The 20977-nt window shown below is 41.6% G+C and overlaps 1 protein-coding gene across 1 annotated transcript in view; it reads left to right on the top strand.

Annotated features, from left to right (window-relative positions):
- Positions 1-2595: 2595 nt before the first annotated feature.
- LOC146390479 (dachshund homolog 2-like) overlaps positions 2596-20977 on the top strand; it is a 117919-nt gene continuing 99537 nt past the window's right edge. Inside the window, exon 1 of the mRNA XM_084923525.1 lies at positions 2596-3513. Coding sequence (XP_084779651.1) covers positions 2870-3513 — 644 coding nt within the window. The 5' untranslated portion in view covers positions 2596-2869. The remainder of the gene's footprint in view (positions 3514-20977) is intronic.

Genomic DNA, 20977 nt, shown 5'->3' with positions numbered 1-20977 from the left:
GATGTGCTTTATGCTTGAGTTTTTGTTGCCATCCATGCAGCATTAAGACAATTTAAAACATCCCAAACAAAAGTAAAAATAAACGCACAGAAAAATGCCTTCTTACTTTAAGTGCAGTGAGGGATGGAAGACAGAAAACAGACTTCTTGTTTCTTAAATCTAGTGTCAAGTCAGAAATAAATCATCCAAAGTTCCTTTCTTTTTTGTACTAATTTCCCTCTTTTGTTTGGTTTGTCGGTGCGACATCTTGGTGCCGACTGAAATGATTTGTCTCATCAGAATAAAAACAGAACATATCAGACTTCCTGTCAGTCTGAGTGCAAAGTAAATCTGGATTTTCAAACATTATTACAAATTTACTTTCTCCCCTTCAGTATCATCATCTTCTCTCACTCTGTGTGTTTCTCTCTCTTTTCAGTCTCCCTTTCATTCAGTCAGGGTTTCTCAGTGTAATGAGATTACACGGGATTATAAAGCTCCGTCTGTCTGTAATCCACACCACTCAATCCCATTTCACTGCTTAAACACACACACACGTGCACGTGTGAGTCTCTTTGATGCTGCACAGTGATCTCTTTTCTTTTAGAGCTTTTGCTTTCTTAATCCCTGTCCTCTTCTTTTGTCACATAAATGATCACCATGGGTCATTTAGCTTCTGTTCTCTTCCCCAGCTTCCTTTCCTCATCCTCTTGTTTCCTTTTCTATCTCCATTTTTGGGTTTTCGATTGTTATCATTCTCCCGACAGCATCCTTCCTCTCTGTTAAACAGAAAGACTAAACCAGTTTGTTTCTTTCATGTCTCCTCTTCTTATTATATTTTAAATGTCTGTTTTCATCCTTTCTCCTCTTTCCTGCCTTCCTTCCCTCCTTTGTCCCTTCCCTCTTTACTCCCTTCTTTCCTTTCATCATCAATGTCCTTACTTTCATGCTTCCTTCCTTCGTTCCGCTTCTGTTTTCTTTGCCTTCCTTCCTTTCTCTCATTGTTGTTCCTTCTGTCCTTTTTTGTATTGTTACCTGCTGTTCCCTTCTTTTCATTTCCTTCCTTTGCTCTTTACTTCCAAACTGTGATTTATTTTTTCTTCCTTCAGCCCTTCTTTTAATGTTGCTACCTATTTTGTTCCCTTCATTCCTTCCTTTCTTTTGTCCTTGTTTATACTTTTTTCCACATACTTCCTTTCTTCTTCCTTCCTTCCTTCTACACACCTCTTTCTTGTCCTTACTTTTTCTCCCTTCCACTATATATTTACCCTTCCATACTTTTCATTGCCCTTCTTTCCTTATGTTTATTGTTGTTCTTTCTGTCCTGTTTTATTATTTATCTTATTCTTCCTCCCTTCCCATCCTTACCAATCTGTCTTTGTTTTCCGTACTTTTTATCATCACCTATTTTGTTCTCTTTCTTTCTTCCTTTCTTACACTGTTTTGTTTCATTCTTTCCACATCTGTCCTTCCTTCCATTTACTTTGGTGTCACCTTCTTTTCTTTACACCTTTCTTCTTTTTTTTAACATCACTTCACCTTTGCTCAGTTTGTTTCCCTTCTTTCTTTATTTTATTTGTTTATTTCACTGCTCTCCCTCTCTCTTCCCCCTCCGTTCTTCCTTTCTTGTTCCTTCCTTCTTTTATCTTCCTGTCATTCATTGCTTCCTTTTTGCCTCTTATTCCTCTTCACTTTGTTAATTGTCACGTATGTTGTTTCTTCCATCCTTCCTTGTCTTACTTTTTGTCTTTTTCCTTTTGTTTTCCTCTACTCATGTCCTTCTTCTCCTTCCTTATCACCGTTTTATTATTTCTTCCATCTCCCCTTCCTTCCATTTCTTTTATTGTTACCTGTCCACACCTTCACCTCATCATTTGATTTTGATCTTCCTTCCTTCTTTCCTTCCTTCCTATTGTTGTTCTTTTCATTCTTCTTTACGTTTACCTACATTATTCCCTAACTTTCTTCCTTCATTTCCTCCTTTCTTCCTCCCTGCCTTACATTTCCTTTTCCTTGTTTCCTTCTTTAAATATATATTCCTTTCATTTTCCGTCTTTCCTTGTTGTTATTGTGACCTGCTATTCCTTCTTCCCTCCATCCTTCCATCCTTCCTTCCTTCATTCCTTCGATATTGTCACCTATGCACACTTCTTCTTTATTTGTTTTTCCTTTCTTGTTATTTCCATTCTTTTAATACCTTTTACCTGTGTTGTTCCCTTCTTTCATTCCTTTTCCCTTTTCACCTGTTTTTCCTTTTTTATCCCTCCTTTCTTCCTAAACCTCAGCTGTTCGCAGGTCATCCTGCACACACGCACAAACACGCAGCATGTAATTAAAAAAAAAAAAAAAAACTCGAAGAAGAAAAATAAAAAATTCCCGTTAGAGACTCAAGCAACTCGTGAGAAAGTTTATGAAGCCGCAAAGCGAGAGATCTGACCGATACCCTCCACACATACACACACAAACACACATCAATGGGGGGCAACAAAGTCCTCCTCTCATTTCTACACCAATCATCTTCACAGTCCTACAAAGGACCGCGTCTGATTGGCCCAATGTTTAGTCAGTCACGCCTACAGGAGGCGGGGCCACGGCGAGGGCTGACCCGGACTCTGCTCCAGTCGCTTTTACGCACAGACCGGACAGTCCGCTTTCCACGCACGGATACCCGGAGCGAGAGCTCCTCCTGGATAGAACGAGAGGCGAGTGGAAGCTGAGGCGAGGAAATCAAAAATATAAACGGAAAAAGTGAGTGGAAGCCCAACAGCAGAGACGCACAAGTGTTGTTTTTCCCTCTCCCAGCTGGACAGAGCGAGAGGACGAAAGAAAGTGCGTGTGAGAGTGTGAAAGCCTCAGTGCGTGCGCGCGTCTTCACCGCTGACCTTCCGTCATGTCGCTCCCCGGCTCCCCTCCGCTCCTCTCGCCGGGCTCGGGCGCCCCAACTCCGGTCGCGCTCTACCGCTCTGCTCCGGACGCGCTCCACACATCCGTCGCCTCCACCGGCACCTCCAGCCCGGCGCACACCAACTCCCACTCCCACTCCCTGTCCCCGTCTCCACGGCTCACCAGCAGCATGCTCAGCGCTTTCCTGCCCGGACCGGGAGGCGCACTGGCCGGCTTGGGGAACGGCGGCTCCACCGCCCCTCTGGGTCCCTTGAGCGGGCTGGGCTCGCTGAGCACAGCCGGCCTGACTCCGGGCTCCCCCAGCCTGGCGCAGACTTCGTCCGGCTCGGGTCTGTGCAGCGAGTGCAAGCTGGTGGAGGTGCACGGCGTGAAGGTGGCCAGCTTCAGCGTGGACGGCCAGGAGCTGATCTGCCTGCCGCAGGTGTTCGACCTCTTCCTGAAGCACCTGGTGGGCGGGCTGCACACCGTCTACACCAAGCTGAAGAGGCTGGACATCACGCCCGTGGTGTGCACCGTGGAGCAGGTGCGCGTCCTGCGTGGACTCGGCGCCATCCAACCCGGTGTGAACCGCTGCAAGCTCATCTCCAGGAAGGACTTCGAGACGCTGTACCAGGACTGCACCAGCGCCAGGTCGGTCCGCACTTTACGCACTTTTTCATATTTCAAGAAAACCAAAAAAAAAAAAAAAAAAAAAAACCCAAAAAGAGTTTGTCTAATTTTCAAACTTCTTCCAGCGCGACATTTAGAGAACTCTGAGTCAGTTTAGTGGCGGTTTCATCCCCTTTTTAGGACTACAGTCTTGGATTGGCTCTGCGTCCGCACGTTTGGGGTGTTTTAAACTTGTGTACAAAGTGGTCCTGCAATATGTTTTTTAATGAAATTATTAAATTTACTGTGACAAGCATGTTTTTGGTAAAACACCGAGCTGTGGGAATCCTGATCTTTTGATATGAAGTTTTTCTGCAAAATCCTCCCGAAACTTTCCTGAAATAAATCATCCAGAGTCTTTCTCTTAATTTTATCCCACTCTTATGTTTCTCTTTCTGTTCACAGCTCATTCATATTTCTATTTAGACTCCTGCTTCCTTTGCATTTCTCTCTCTCTCTCTCTCTCTCTCTCTCTGTGTGTGTGTGTGTGTGTGCTTTTAGGATGCATTTTTATGACACTCTGTGCAAACATTTGTTGGAGGCTCGGGACTGTTTTTGATTAATGGTTATCTTCCACACTTCCTGTTCTGTTATCAGCACTGTTCCTTATTTTACTTTGGATGATGCTTTTACTGTATCGACTTTGGAAGGTGTGTGTGTGTGTGTGATGCTAAATGAGCACACAGACAGACACATGTTTCATTAGTTTGGTGTTTTTTTACAGGAACAAAAAGCTTATGGCAAACAAATGCAAAGTAAACAACCCGCTGCTTTGTCCTGTTTACACATAATCCATTACCTTATATCTCACTAGCAGATCTGTGCGTGTGTGTGTGCGCATGTGTGTGTGTGTCAGTGAAAGGGAAAGAGCTTTTCTGTGTCTTTATGTGGTGTATGAAAGGTAATGTGTGTGTGAGAGGCTTTAACGGGAATCGAGTGGATGTGTGTTGCAGAAATGCAGCATTGATGTGCGTTTGTGTGTAAATAGACTTTTCACTGTGTGTGTGTGAATACTTGCTGTACACCTGCCACCTCACCTGTCTGAGCCCACAGCTTCTATTTAGCTGGCTTCAAGTTCAAACTCGAAAGTGTTTGTTTTTTTTCTCCAGTGGGTTAAATTTTGGATGCGAATCCACAGAATGAAGCAAAAATAGTTCACAACACACATTTCAAATGATTTTAAAATAACTAAAGAGAAGTTAGAAGCTGCAACGAACTCTTTGGACTTGCTGTTGCTTCATTGCATTCACATTTTAAAAAATGTATTGTCACTAATATAGAAAAGATTAAATCAAGTTTTGTTCAGACAATCAAACCAAAGAAGTTAAAATATTTCTCCAGTTTAGCGCTGAATAGAAGAGGCCTCACAGTTTTTAGAAATGTCTTTTATTTGCTCAGTTCTGTTGTTTTTAACTGTGTCGAGCCTCATTTACAGAACACGTTGGAAGACGTTTAAATCAAAAGTGTTTTTGGTTTTACACGATTTGTGTTTAGTTCTTTTTTTAGACACCTCAAACTGAATTGAAGTTAATTCGTTTTGTAAAGAAAAAAATGTAACTGCCACAATTTTTAAAAAACTTTTTGCAGCATCTCCTGTGAAATTTCCGATTTTCCGCGCCCTCTTTAAACTCTGACGTTTTCTGTTTTCCACAAAGATGACTTTAAGACTTTCTGCCTGCTTCTTCTTTTTCTCTTCATATAGATTTAAAGTATTTCGGTTTTAAATTTAAACTTTAAAGATGTTTTAAAACTTTATTTGACATAAAGGTTAAAAAAATTGGTAACTGGTGTGAGAAGCACAGATGCGTTCTGAGTTCAGAAAAGCAGGTTTAAATGAGTTCATCACTCAGACTTGGCCTTTTTACCAAAATAGTCACAGAAGTTTTTCTTTTATTATTATTTTTAGCTGTATTTTGCTCTGATGGTCGTCTTGGAAAGAGTCAAGTGATCCAGTACCAAAGTTTAGAAAGATCACCTTCAGTCAGTCTGCGTTCTCAGTTTAAGTAAAGTGAAATTTATTCATTACTTAGAAAAACACTGACGATTTAAAATATTTAAAACCAGCCTTGAGTTCTGGCCAAACTCGTGCCGCGATTGTCGAGTTTATTTGATCACCTCTGCCGAGGAGCTCGGGCTAATTGCTCGGTTCGCCTGTCTGTTAGCGGGAATCTTCAAACCATCTAAAACTCGTTGTGGATGGAACAGGTGGTGCTTGGCCTTTCTTAGAAATTAATATTTTCTTTTACCGCTGCGAGGCGTTTCACGTCAAATCTTCACAAATACAAATCAAATTACATCCCGAGATAATCTGACAACTCGGTTCGTGCCAAGAATTACCAGCCTGGGTGGGAGGCGCTCGTCCTCGGACTGCTCTTGCTCTTAATTTTACACTGATGGGCTCGTATGCATTGGGCTGTCTCATGCCATGTTTTTGTTGCTGACTCTGGTTGCATAATTTATTAAAGTGCACTGTCCCTGTGCAGGAAAAAAAACACTTGGCAGCCGATTTCTGCGCTCTGTGCCAAAATTTGCACTTCTGCTTATGATCATTACTCTGATGTTAATGTTTTCAATATCAATCTCTCATAGACATCCATAAATCTGCTTAGAAATCAGACATAATGGTACACCTCACAAAACCTGGAACCCACCTGAGAATCATCTATAGGTTTACGTCACTATCAGTGTGATCCACCGTGAGCTGCCTGTACTTTAATGAGACCAAACAGGCAGGCACACTGGACCCCATCAGCAGCTTCTCTGATGGCTGCGTTATTCTGGGGGAGGAATTTTGCTGGCCCACCTTTGCTCTGACCTTTATTGTGTGATAAAGCTCTTCTCCTCTGATGGGAGCAATCCGTTCTGGGGTGACACTGCCTCTCTATCCGTGGGGCACCAGAGATGACTGAAAGGTTTAATTATGATGGAATTTAAATCCACTTTTAACAACCTAAACCAAGTGCTTCACAGCGCTCTCCACGCTCATGATTGAAATGCTAAGTGTGGGAATCTTATTTGGGATAATGGTGCTCGATTCCCTCAGGTAGGCTTCCACAGACTCGGATAATCAGTGCTGAGGAGCGGTGGAGGTGTTCTGGTGGCTGAAGATTTGAGGTGGATATTTATCACTAATACTGGAAAATGTTGGGGTAACGTTTGTGATAATCTCTGGGCTGCATCTCTGTCAGTGAGTTAGTAGCTGGGGTGGCAGTAGCTCAGGAGATCAAGCAGGTTATCTAATAGTCAAAAAGTTGGTGGTTTGATCCCTGGCTGCTCCGGTCTGCATCCAACATAGCCTCAAGCAAGACAGCAAACCCTGAGTTCCTTTCTGCTGCATCCATCAGCCTGTGAATGTTGGACAGAAACCACTTAGGTAGGAACAAAACTGCTTATATGACTGAGTAGAAAAGCACTGCATAGGAACTGATCCAGTCAAACGTGGCTTGAAGAGTCTTTTAGTTACGGCTGTTTGGCCCGTTTGTAGCTGAGGCATCATCTCGGTGAAGAAGCGGGCTGTTGGGAGAACTTGCCTTCTGTGGATTTCATCTCCATTGTCTTCTGTCTCTTTGTGTAATCCTGGACTGGCTCCATGATGTTGAGATCAGGGTGTGTGTGTGTGGGTCAGACCATCTGTTGCAGGATGATTTGTAGCTGAAGGTGGTTAGTTTTTATGACTCCTGCCGGATGTTTGAGCGTGTCGTCTCGCTGCAGAATGAATTTAGTACCAGTTGCGCCCGCTTTCTGATGAGAATCCAAACCTCTCAAGCGCCTCAGATATTGCTGTGCTTCCAGAAACTCCTTAACAGAGAAAGAAAGAGAGATAGTGGAAGTTCACGCGAGGGCTGCAGCTGGAAGCGCAGGATGTCGTCTGCTCAGTTATTTTTGTTGATGGATGAACGGCTTTTTGTTTGCGCTCGTTCAGTATCGGCTAATAATTAACAGCAGATCATGCTGCTGTGGAGTCGCCGGACTGGTGATGAGTGGCCTGTTTGTTTCTTGTTTTTTTGTTAAAGCTGACCACACACACTAGGTTACACTCTATTAAGCATGACATGTTCAGTCCTCTAGCTATTTCACAAAGAACAGAACAGGCAGGGTTCGTTTTACGACTTTGCCTAAATTCACAGGTGTAGTTCTGTTTTGGGCTAATTTTCTCTTCTTCCCAAACCTTTCTCCTCTCAATCTCAATCACCCTGCCTCCCCCCTCTTGCCCTCTCCTTCTCTCACACACACTCACTTTACACAGCGGTACATGTCAGGGGTAATAATGGATCATGCGAATGCACATGGAACAACACGGCTGGAGATCCATTGTTGTTGAACGCACAGCGAACACACACACTCCTCTCTCTCCAATCATATTGACATTCTTCTAATGCCTCTCGCTCTCTCTGTCTCTCACCCTCTTTAATGCCCCCTCCTCCCGGCTATTCCCTCCCTCGCTTAACATTATTGTCTGGGAAAAGAAAGAAAAAATTAAACTCTCAAAAAAAAGAGAAAAGAAAGAGAACTCCCACTGGGCTTCTGCATAGTTTGTCTTCTCTGTAACCCGTGTGTGTGTTTGTGTTTCTCTGTGAGTGTGTGTGTGTGTATAAAAGCAATCACCGCTTCTATCCACTCGTACCTCTGGTGTCGGTTTTGTTAACTTATGCCTTGTTTTGTTTTAATTTAAAGTGCTCTTGATGTTGTTTTTATTAAAGATCTGCCCTTTTATTGACGTGAAAGAAAAGAAACAGGAAAAGGAGACCCGATGCGCGCGAGTGAGAAAGTGAAACAAAGTTCCCACACTTGCAGCAGCTGAAGTCTGGCAAAATGAAATATGAGTTATTTAAATCAGAATCAGAATCAGAATACTTTATTGATCCCTGGGGGAAATTATTTTTTGTTACAGTGCTCCATTATAAACCAACATAAACCAACATTAAGACAAGACAGACAATACGCTAACTAAGAATAGTACAATATATATATATATATATATATATATATATATATATATATATATATATATATATATATATATATATATATATATATATATACATAAGTCACTCATTAATAAATAGCTGGAAAAGAAACGTGTAGTTGTAGCAGTAACCAGTGTGTTAAGTGGATGCGTTGTACAGGGAGATGGCCACAGGCAGGAAAGATTTCCTGTGTCGTTCAGTGGTGCTTTTCGGTAATCTCAGTCTCTCACTGAACGAGCGGTGAAAGGAGGTGACATCAGCTGCTTGTAATCTGCGGACGTTAAATTGAGCTTGCAGCGCAGACGTTCAGATCATTTTATTCTTTGTTTCTGCTGGAGAAAGAGGGAGGGACGCATTTTTAATGTCTTCAGTGTCTTTGTTAAACTGTCCTTTAAATAACTTGAGAATCGAGCCTGGTGTCACAAACGGTGAGAAAGAGGTCAGGTCGTTTTTAGTGTTATTACGGGATCAATGTTGAGAGTGGTGCCCACCTGAGTGTCATTTTACGCCATTAAATGACATGTGAGAAGTTTAAAATGTGTTGACGTGACAAAGGCAAAACATACTACCTTTGGGTGGACCACACAAGTATATTTTGCTGCTCGTTTTATTAACTTTCCATCCAACTGATAAAGTCACAGTCTGAGATTTATTTTGTAGTGCACAATCACTATGCTCTTATTTTGAAAGTTTAGTTGCTTATAACCGCCCAGGCCTGACCTTCCCTATCTTATATTTCCCCACCTGCTGGATGACCAGGTTGTATTATGAACTCCACCAATGCCACCACCCCAGACCGCAGCCAGAGGCAAAATCAGATTTCTCTAAACTGATGTTGTTGTTGTTCCTGGATCATTGTAATTAACGTCAGTCCACATTCAGCACTCCAAGGGACCAATCACACTGTTGTGATGTCATAGTTTTGCAACGTGGAAACACCCTCACACCAATTGCACAACCCTAACCCTGACCATGATCACGTCTTGACCCTGACATCACAAATCTATGACATCACAACAATGTGATCGGTCCCTTGCAGTGTTGAACATGGACCCAAGTTTATTTCGATGATCCAGGAACAACACCAACACAGGGATATTGGGTGCATTGGATACCACAACCTGCACTGGGTCTACAACTACTAGAAATGTTCTAATGCAGCCCACTTGCCCACTGCGAATGCGATGCAACATTAGCTGTGCTAATCACATTAGGCATGTTCCTTATGACTAATTTGTTAGCTGTTTTTAAACAAGAGAAACCCTTATTGACTAGAAAACCCTCAAAAAACATTTAGAACATCCCTTCAATCGTCCAAGTTAAACATTAATCACGCCCCTCATTAAACAAATCAAATGTGGCTGAAATATGCAGCACGTTGACCCGAATATACTGTTGCACAAAAACACGCAGTGTCAGATCAGTTTGCAGAGTTTGGCTAACCTTATCAGTGCTAGCACCAGAAGCCTTGGTTTCTTCTTTGCTAGCGTCTACACCCTGGTGCAGAACAATTTTACGCATCGGTTCAACTGCTTTTGTTATATTCTAGTTATATTTTATCCTGATGAAGCCGACAGCCAGGCGCTCATTTTTGTTTTTACATCAAAGTGCAGCAAAGGAGCGCTAGCTAACACGGCTGCCATTGATTTGTTTTCAACCTCCGTTTGTTTAAAACTTACATTCAGAGGGAGCGAGAGAGGGGGCTAGTGATGTTGTAACATCTTTAAACTAGCAGCTTAGACGTTAATAAAATGATAATAACAATAATACAGTATTTCTGGTGCTAATGCGTCGATGTTAGCAGTGTTAAAGCGTCTGGTCAGCATACTTTGAACCAAAGAGTTCACAGGTTAAAGAATGGTTAACGGTCAGGTAACGTACTTAATACTTGACTCTCGTTACCACAAGTTGCACAATTTGATCTGGTTGCCACATCGCTGCTAGTTTATTTGTGTTTGCGTGCTCCATTTCGATGGAGTCGAACTCTGCACTCTTGCAACAGATCATTTTAACTCAAACCATAATTTTTCCACCCCTAAACCTAACCAAGTAGTTTCAGTGACTAAGCCTAACCAAACAGCATCTGAAAGCCGCTCCCAGATGAGACTCATCTGAGCAAAAGTCTGTGTTTTTATGGCACCCACGAAACTCCCCTGTATGCAGTTTCAGGAATGCTCACAGGGATCCTTTAAGACTGTTGATGTGGTCATGTTGTTGGAGGACTGGTTGTTTTTGTTGTATCCTTGAGCGTGTTTGTGTTGCCCTCTAACTGAACTAAAAAGGTGGAGGACTGGTGTCTTTACTGCCTCCTGAATGTAAACATTATTTTTGCTTAAAAACGAAGCAGACGATCTCTATCAAACCGCAGAGCTGTTTTGGTCTGAGTGTTTTCTGCCTCCTTGTCACCTCCTTGCTTTTGTGTGTGTGTGTGTGTGTGTGTGTGAGCGAGAGAGAGAGAGAATCGATAGTGAGTGACAGGTGGGAGGGTTGCTGATGTCGGAGTGTTATTCTGGTCTCTCCTTATCACGACAGGCTGTTAGAGCCCACACACACACACACACACATACCGATGATGGAGGTCGCATTGTCTGAAACGCAGGGGGAGAAAAGTCGTTTTGGTTTGTTGAAGCGTTGCAGCTTCACACACTCTCGCAGAATAACATCCGCACACACTCAGCGTGAACTCCTTTCATCAATTTGCTGTTTTTCATTCTTTTACATGGGGCATTAAGTTCTTTTAATGGAGCACAGTGGTTTGTAAGACACACAGTCGAATGTGGTCAGTCGCTTTGCCTTCTGCCTGAGGTGTGTGTGTGTCTGTGTGTGTGTGACGGAGTAGAAAGCACAAACAGAGCTATCAGTTGTCACACTGTGTCAGGTTACATCTGTGTGTGTTTGTGTATCTTGTTCTTGTCATGTGTGTCCTTCTGATGCTTGTGTGCGTGTGTGTTGTTTCTGTTGGTGTGATGTTTCCCACGCACGTGTGCGCGCATGTGTGTCTGGTTTCAGCTCCGCTTTGTGCTGTTGGTTAATTGATAAAGGTTAAAGCGTTGGCCGACGGGGAGCTGAGGTCACCTCGCTGCAGTGTGACAGTGCGCGTTAGCAGCCAGGAGGTGACCAATCAGACGTAATCTTAACACATTGCATTAATCAGATTGATCCGCGACAAAGAGGTGCTTTTTTTCCACCCTTTTTTTCTCGCAGACAGGCACAAAAATTTCGAGTTTGTTTAGAGGTCTCTTATAATCGCCACCCAGTATGAGAGCTGCTTCTGAGTTTTATTGTTGTTCATTTATTTGATTTTCTGAAAGCATCTGCTCACATTAATGCACACTGTAAGCCCGACAGGTCAGTTAGAGTGCTGCTTTTCACCTGTCTAACTGTAACTGGAGACGCCACAATACCAAACATGTGGCCGTTGGTACTAGTCCAACTGAAAGAACGTGATCCTCAGGTCCAAACAATCTGTAACGTGTCCCTGATAATTTGACTCGCACACAGAACAGCAACAATTACGTCTCGTGTTTTTCTTTCCAACAAAATAGTTTCCATTTTTAAAGATGTAAAAGGAAACGGGCTACAGTATGATCTGCAAAACCTTAACTCATGAAACTAGTGTTCAACTCCAATGTGGCAGCACAGAGCTTTTCCTCCATCAGGGTTTCCAGTGTGATGAGTCCCACTGGGCAAGGAGCGACACTAAGACAGCAACTACCAACTAACCACTAACTAACCTAAAGAGTTACACATATGAGTATCTGAGAAATTTTAGTTCTTGTTAACACATAATTGAGAATATCAGATTTTAACTAATCGCAATCTGGATTAGAGCCTGACCGATATCTTAAAACTGATACTGATACCAATATTTGGTGGTTTTAAAATTTCCCAAACGATGTGTGTTATGTGTGGCTAATTATGAGTAAGCTAACATGCCAGTGCAGTTTAAAAATATTCTTGTTTTATTGTCAAAGCAAGTTGTGGATTGCTCGTTTACGCTCCGGATCAGCTGGTTGTTGTTTTTGCAGCGTTCCAAAGAGTGCCCTCTGGTGGCCAAACTGTGCAACATCAGTATTCACAACATGGTTATTCCTCCCATCTCTTCTTTACTTTCTTGATTTTCATTTATCGTTTCATTCATTTACAATATACTGGTGCTGGGTTATTAGAAATAAGGAAAGTATCAATATTTGATTTATTTTGTTCATCCGGCCGATTGACCAATTTGTTTATACCGTAGCAAGGTGTCTGTTGGTTGCTCTATCTGTCCACTGTTCAAAACAATCACTACTCCTGCTATCTTCCTTATTTAGTCAGATTTGGTCACACTGATCGTGTAATTGATCTTCACTCAAACTGCGGACAAGTCACACTTGTCCTTTTATGGCAATAACCTGTCAATAATGATGGATTGTTAACTGGTTGGGCCATTGTCGTTTGTGTTTTGTTTGTACGTTGCTTTGACTTCATGTCTAAAAACACCAAAAATGTAATTAAATGCCAGTTAAATTCAACCCAGTCTCTTACAAATTAATATCTAAATATTTCTGAAATGTTTTAGATGTTGTGATTTTTTTCCAGTTAGTGAGCTTGACTATAATTGCTAAAGGGCATGCAAACCTCACCATTTTCGTATCGCAGACTCAGGGTTGTGTAGGTCCCTGTATTTTAGCGAGTGAAAGCAGTTTGCTTAAGGTTTAAAAAAATCTGGTAATTTTGATTTAACACAAGTAAACACAGTCTGTGTTTTGACTATGGGCTTTCTCTCCTTTAACTTCTAAATACGTGCTTTAAATTACAGTGCTGATCGCGAGCTCAACAAAGATGCTTAACACCTATAATTCGTGCTGATATTTCAGGCATTAAAGAAAAAAATGATCAAATGAACAACGATTAAACGACAGCAAAAGACTAAAAAGTGTTTTCTCTGCCCTTATCAAACTGCTGTTATCGTTTAAACACTGTCATAAAGAAAGAGAGCTGACATTTCAGTTGCCATTGAACATACATGTGGCTTGTCTTAATCATTAAATCGGCTAGCTCGCATCATGTTGATAAAACACGTAATTATGGCCACAGTTATGTTTACTCAAAAACATCTCTGTGTCGTATCAGCAGTATATAAATATTTCTGGGAGATGGGCTTAGACAACTGCACAGCTCATCTCGGATTATCGGGTTCCTCACATCCTGCGTACAGTTTGAATGTTTATCACATTTTCTATCCAGCCGCTTGATGGCTGAGTGTGTGCTTGTGCGTCTCTGGGGCCGAGGAGGTGGTTTCATGCTTCACTTACCAGGCTACCAACCGGCCAGGGCGAGCGACGCTGAGGAAAGATGCTCTCTCTCTCTCCTCCTGTTTTCTGGATGAAAACAGATAGAAGAGAGTGAAGGATCACAGAGAGGGAGGGAGAGCGTGAGGGAGGGAGGAGTGAAGATCAAAGCAAGAAATATGACCCTCTGTCACCATGGAAAAGAACTGATCCCGTGTGTGTGTGTGTGTGTGTGTGTGTGTGTGTGTGTGGACTGAACAAAATGGCAAAAGGGGAGAGGCAGGTCAACGTGTGTGTGTTGGGAAATAGATAATGTTTCACAAAGGCTGCTTCAGTCTCCAACTTTTGAGCCAGACTCCAAAAGGGGGGGGCGAGGGACACTGATAGTACTAAAGAGAGAGCGAGAGAGGAAGGAAGTTGATTTCAGCAGGAGAGCGGGAAGAATAACAAAAATACAAACATTTTCTATAACATTCTGACTCTTTTTGTGAAACGTCATCTTTTAAAACTGCTCATCTGGCCAGCTGTGGGTCAGACATGCTAAGTCTCTGCTCCCGACTGGCAGACATCTCCTATACTTAACCATTAGTTACGTAATTAGTAGCAACAGAAAAGCAGCTCTTTTAATAGTAACCTGCCTTATAGGCTGGTACATATATGGCACTGAACACTCACAGTGCTGTTGACTACATTCACACAGCGCTTTATTGTGTGTGCCCGGGATCGAGCCACCAACCATCAGAAACATCCTAACATTTCAGTCTGTGTCTGCAGTGTAATGTATATTTATTTCTGGCCTATCAGATACTGTTGGGTTGAAATGCCTAAAGTGCCCCTTGACCTTTGGTGTTCTTGTTACCCTGCTTAGTCTCAGATACAGATAGATCCTGTACTGACTGAACAATACTAGTAGCTAATTTAGTTAATTAGTAGAACTAACTTGAATAAGTAAAAGTGAAAACACGCAAATATTATAACTGTTATCATAGGCTCATTGTGATCTGGGGCGCTCCTGCTGGTACAGCCTACTTTACTTTCTCTTCATGCTGGATAATCTCCTCGCTCACTCTTTTTCCTCTTACGTGTTTCTTCTTTTAAAAGTTAAAATTGATTTTTATAGCGCCAAATCACAGCAGCAGTATGAGCAATCACTTGGCGACAGTAGGAAGGAAAAACTTCCTTTTAACATGAAGAAATCTCCAGCAGAGAACCAGGCTCGGGGAGGAAGACAGTTTATTAAAAGTTGCCATTATTATTTATTTCTAATGTATTATTATGTTATATTTGAGATTCTTTCAGATGATGCTTCTAGGATGGTTCCCCAGGTCACACACCTCTTCACCATCCCTTTCCATTACTATTTATTATTATCATCATTATTATTATTGTTTTAATTTATTCTGTGGTGTGAATTATTGCTCTTTGTCAAACCTATCAGTGGTTTTGGTCCGTCACTTCCTGTTTGTACAAAGATGTGCACAGTTATTCTCTTTCTTCTGTTTACTCTCACACCTGTTGCGACAGATGGCTGGCCGCCCCTCTGGCTGTGCATAAAGTTTCTTCCTGTTAAAAGGGAGTTCTTCCTTCCCACTGTCACCGTGTGTAAAACAGACACGGCTCATAAACTAATTTGTCACAGTCTTTGTTTTCATTTTTTTCTTTTTTCTTTTTTTTCCCACTGAATGTAAAAACACTCCAGCTCACTGTGGACAGCCGGCGAGAGCTGTAAGAAATGGAAACCATTTTTCAGATTTAGCTGCTCGGTGTGGACGCACTCCAAGTGACAGAGAGAGATCGAGGGACGGGGAGGTGAGAGAGGAGGGAGGGAGGTTGTTGTCTGCAACAAGATTATTTGATGCCTGTGAACACACACACACACACACACACACACACACACACACACACACACACACACACACACACACACACACACACAGTCTCTTAGGTGCACTTAGCAGATTGGTTTAGAAATCGCATTAGGGAGTGTCACAACAGCTTTTCCTCTCGTTCACCAGGTAATCTCTCCATCTCTCCTCCTCCTTTCACCTCCTCCTCTTCTTCTCTTTCTTTACCCTTCTTCTCCTCTTCTAGTTTTATCCTTTATCAGGTTTAATCTTATTTTCCATCCTGCACTTCTCTTAACTCCCTCCTTCTCATCTCTCCCGTTCTTTTCTCGATTCAAACCTTCAAATATTTCCACGTCATTTTCTTCTTTTCTTTCCTTTCCTCTGAGTCTCCTCCTTCTCTCCTTACTTCCTGTGTCTCTCCATCTGTTCATCATTTTTTGCCATCTTCCTCCTTTCTTCCTTTGATACTTCATTTTTACTTTTTTCTCCTCTTTCTTCCTCTCTTCCACCCGCCCTGGTCCCCCACCTCTTTTTCTCACGTTTTTTCTTTCAGTTAATCTCACTCCTCTCTTGTCCCCTTCTTTTCCTTGCAGTCATCATTCTCCAACCCGTTCCTCCTTTTCTGTCCCTCTTTACCTTCATTCCCCTATCCCAGTGTGTCTTCTCCCATCACTCCTCCTCCTCCCTTTTTTCTTACAGCTTTCCATCTGTCGCTCCTTTCCTCCTTTCTTTCCACATCTCCCGCCTTTTTTCTTTTCTCCTCGCTCTTCTTGTTGTTCTTCCTCCTCTCCTCCTCCTCCTCTTCTTTCTCCTCCCTCCCATTCTTTATTTTATTCAATCTTCTTGTCATTTACCCCTCCCTCCCTCCTCTTCCTCCACCTGGTCTTATCTCTCTATTTATTGTGACAGCTTGTCAGAGGTGTGCGTTTGTGTGTGTGTGTAGAGAGGGGAAGAAAAAGAAAAAGCGGTCGACAGATTTACAGTTTTGAGCGAGCGGCATCCGCAAACTGCAATATCAAAGCGAGGGAGAGCGAGAGAAGAGGAGGAGGAGGAGGAGGTCAGAGGCGAAGGAGGAGATGAAAGGAGAATAGAGAGGAGGAGCTGAGAGAGGGTAAAGAGAGGGCAGCTAGGGGGGATGACAGGTGATGTGTGTGTTTGTGTGTGTGTGCGCGCTCTCCCACAGACAACATGTTATTAATAAAAACAGGAAGAAGACGTAATTACTATCCATTTTTAAAACACAGTGACGTGCAGATGAGAGAAAATAATTATAGCTGAAATCAATTAAAAACATGACAAGAGCATACATACATATCCGAGTGAGTGTGTGTGTCTGTGTGTGTGTGTGTCGCCCACCACTGCTCGTCATACAGAAACTTTGCCAGACAGCGTGTTATTAGCAAAAACTTTGTGTAATTTGTCATGAGCAGTGTGAAAACATGTCAGGAGCATGTGAAATTCAAAGTCACTTCTTCGTCTTCTTCTTATTGCGCGTATTTTCATTTTTTTTCTCCCCCCCTTACTTTTTATGCATGTGTGCAGCTTTTGTATGAGTGTTTAAGTTTTTATTGTTGTGCCTCTCTGTGTGTGTGTTTGTGTGTGTGCTTCACCACCACCACCACCTCCCCGCGCGTCAAAAAATCCTTCCCAGACAGCGTGTTATTAATGAAAACGTATAATAATCCATTTAAAAACATGTCATCATGATTAGAATAATAACAGTGGTTAAACTGACTGAGACGTTTATGGAGGAAGAAGTTCTCATCATTCTACCGGTGTGTGTGTTTGTGTGTGTGTTTGTGTGTGTGTGAATGTGTGTGTGAGCAAACAAACACGTTAGCGCTGCAGTTGAGTGCCAACTTCCCAAACTCCTGCAGTTTCTTCTTTTGTTTACATATAATAAAGAGATTCTGGACAAGAAAATGATGTTACAACAAGCGCTGTTCACCAAATAAAGTTTGGAATTTGACAACTTGGTCATGTAAATTATATATTTTTCCTTCTCTCGTCTCGTGAGGGGATGAAGTCTGTACCTGCAGTTTGAAGTCTAACATGTGCAAAAAATAAAACAAGATCCCGAGGATTTAGACTCGAATACTTTCTCTGTTAGTCAAAGTTTTGCTCCGTTAAGTCAGTGAGTTTCTCAAGTGATGTAAAACGTAAGGAAACTGCTCATATAGTCAGGTTGCCGGACTAAATGCATCCAGATGCCTGCACTAAAGAATCTAGTATGTATTTAGGAACAGGTGACACGTAACACAGGCATTTAAAGAGCTTTTACAGGATCATATTTCATAATCATGAGAGTTTTTCATTAGCTTCTTATTGTCAATAAATTCTATATCTTATTCCTCGGTGACATAAACCTAATTTTTACTGTCAAAAACTGTAGATCAGCCGCACTTCCACTGTTCTGCTGCCCCGAATACTCACTACAGCATCATATTTGTATTGATCTGCAGCTGAAGCGTTACACAATATGGACAAAAGTACCGGGCTAACCCGCTTCATCTTTGAATGCAGGTGTTTTGAGTCCCTTTGCCACAGGCATGCAGTCTGTCTTTACAAGCACTTATGAAAGAACGGGTCGTGCTAAAGAGCTCGCTGAGTGTGATGCTGTGATCGGATGCCACCGTGGCAACAAGTCAGTTTGTGACATTTCTTCCCTCTTATATATTCTACAATCAGCTGTAAGTGATAAGATCACAAAGTGGAAGTGTTTATGAACCACAGCGGCTCAGCCTCAAAGCGTCAGACCACATAAAGTTACAGCGCGGAGCTGCAGAGTGTGTAAAAGTCGCCAGCGCTCTGCCAGCTTAAAGCTCCAAACCTCCTCTGGCATTAACAGCAGCACATAAACTGTAAACCAGGAGCTTCATGCCATGGCAGCTCCTGTAGGTGTCATGTGTAGGTGTTTCAGTACTTTTTGTCCATATAGTGCAGACCCCAACAAATGTACCATTTCCTCCAGTTTGGTTAAACGCAGCTGTGCTCAGCTTTGGTAAGAAATAATTAAATCTGTAAGAATTTAAACTTCATATTTTAAAGTTGTTGTGAATTTGTATCTTAAGTAAGAAATAATACGTTTAGGGTTTAAGAACTTTAATGACTATCTTCCTTCATGGGCCATGTACTATGCAGCCCAGTTGGGCAAAGCCAGTAAAACCAGTGGAAAGTACAACGAAACAGACATTTATAAAATACACGAACAACCTCAAATGTCTTAATTTTCCCGTATTTTGTTGTTTTTTTTACTACAAATAAAAGCAAAGAAATGCGTTAGCACGGCTCCTCGATTGAAACCCACCAAACTGGGACAAATGAACAGTTCGAAAAACAAAAACTCTGAGATGATGCTGAAGATCACCAGTGAACCACTTCGGAGTAGGTTCAGGGTTAGGTTTGTAGTTTAACCGCATGCATAGTTTCAGAAACGTAATCGCAGCTCTTTAACATTCATTTTGATCCTGCAGTTCTTCTGTCACTGGACTCTCCTGTGCGTATGGCAAACAGGTAACAATACCATGCATACGTCCTCCCACACTTTCAAAAAATGTTTCTAACCTCCTCTCACACTTTAAAATTCTCATTTCACTGAAGTAGTTTTCATGCTTCAGTAAAATATGTTGTATAAATTGATATAATTAGTTCCAATTTTTTGTGCATGGCTAACACGATATTATTCTGTTTATTGTTCTGCTTACGGTGTATACTAATGTGAATGAGATGTACGTTTAGGTGCTTGTTATTATGCCAAAATAACACATTTCCTATGAAACACTGCTAGTGCTACACACTTTACTTTCTAAATTAATTGTATGTGCTGTAAAGCAGCTTAGTATGTTCTCTATTTTAGTTTCAGCGCGACTGCTTCATCTATCCTTTAAGATCTTTGTAGCAAGTCCTCAATCAAACCTAGGATCTTCAGTCTTCATATATGAGCTTGTTAAACTTTGCAGCACCTGCACATTAGCATTTTTTTTTAAATACATTTTTACCACTTTAAGGCTTCCTCAATTCACAGCTTCACCTGCAGGGAAAAAGCTCTCATTGTGAAAACAATGTTTGTTATCCCAGCTATGAGCTTGTCATTTAGTAGCAGCGTGGTGTGTATGTGTGTTTGTATGTTAATTTATCTATGCATGCTATTGCTTATCACATGCTTTGTGTGTGTGTGTGTGTGTGTGTGCAGGCACACATGCTGTCGTTTTGATAGCTTGTCATTGAAGCGATCCGGTCCACTGTAATTTTCTACTCCAAGAAAACAATGCAACAATACATGCTTTGCTGTCATAAAAAGACTCAGCGCTCTGTGTGTGTTTGTGTGTGTGTGTGTGTGTGTGCGTGCGTGTCCATGCTTGTGTCAACTGGACTTGTGCAACGTCTTTATGTCTTTCAGGTTCTGTTTTCTCTCATTTTTTCTCTTTGCTTTATGTTTTCTCTTGTATCTATTTTTTTTTCACCTGCTGCTTGAATGTTTGACGTATTGGTGTCACCAATAAATCATTGCATGAAAGTGGGGAAAGAGGGACAGGTAGAGCAGAATTAGACACGCAGTGGATGAAAGGAGGTTTGTCATGAGATTTTCCTGGAAAAGGTGGAATGATAAAATCAGTTTTAGAGTCAATTTTGGTCTTGGGTGTAACTTTCAAAGAAAGTTTTGTTGTTCTTTTCCAAAGCTGATCCTTATTTTTTCTTTCTTGAATTGCTTTTTAAGTCAGCTGAGTCTTCATTGAAGTTGATGCAGTGAAGTTAATCATTAAAAAGTAGGTATCATTAAAAAGTTTAATGATTTAATGATTAAAATTCTTGTATGTGTAGAAAAAATAACACAACTGTACATTAGCCATATTTTCTATCTGCAGCCTGGCAGGTTGATGAATTGTATGAACATTTAGAAAAACATCCTCAGAAAAGCCCATAAACACATAGTGGTAAAAACAATGACATAAAACATGAAAAACATAAATAAAAAGTTACTTTTAATGATGATGTCTGTGTGAAATCAAAGTCAACCAAACAAACATGTGAATCGCCTGCAGGAATGCAATAAAGTGAAATTAAACTGCAGCTTAAAGCCAGTAAAATCACATACTGCAACCTGACATAAAAGCACAGTGGGACCAATAAAACCACATACTGTAAGATGAAAGACTGCTGAAATATAGAGCAGTCATGCATAAAGACCAATACTGTTCATTCATTAACTCAGTTTTAATTATGGTGGTGGGCAGTTTAGTGTACAATTATGGTTTTGTAGAGCGTTTATAAGTTAAAGTGGACCATTCTGGACACTTATTTGCTCCTATAACTAGCTGGCTGTTTCCTGTTTTAACTAGACCACCTTTTAAATACAGCT

The sequence above is a fragment of the Perissodus microlepis genome, chromosome 3 (assembly GCF_051167445.1).
Source record: "Perissodus microlepis isolate ML-2025 ecotype Zambia chromosome 3, ASM5116744v1, whole genome shotgun sequence".
Taxonomy (NCBI): Eukaryota; Metazoa; Chordata; class Actinopteri; order Cichliformes; family Cichlidae; genus Perissodus; species Perissodus microlepis.
Note: the sequence above shows the minus strand (reverse complement) of the source record. Positions and strands in the feature narration are given on the sequence as shown.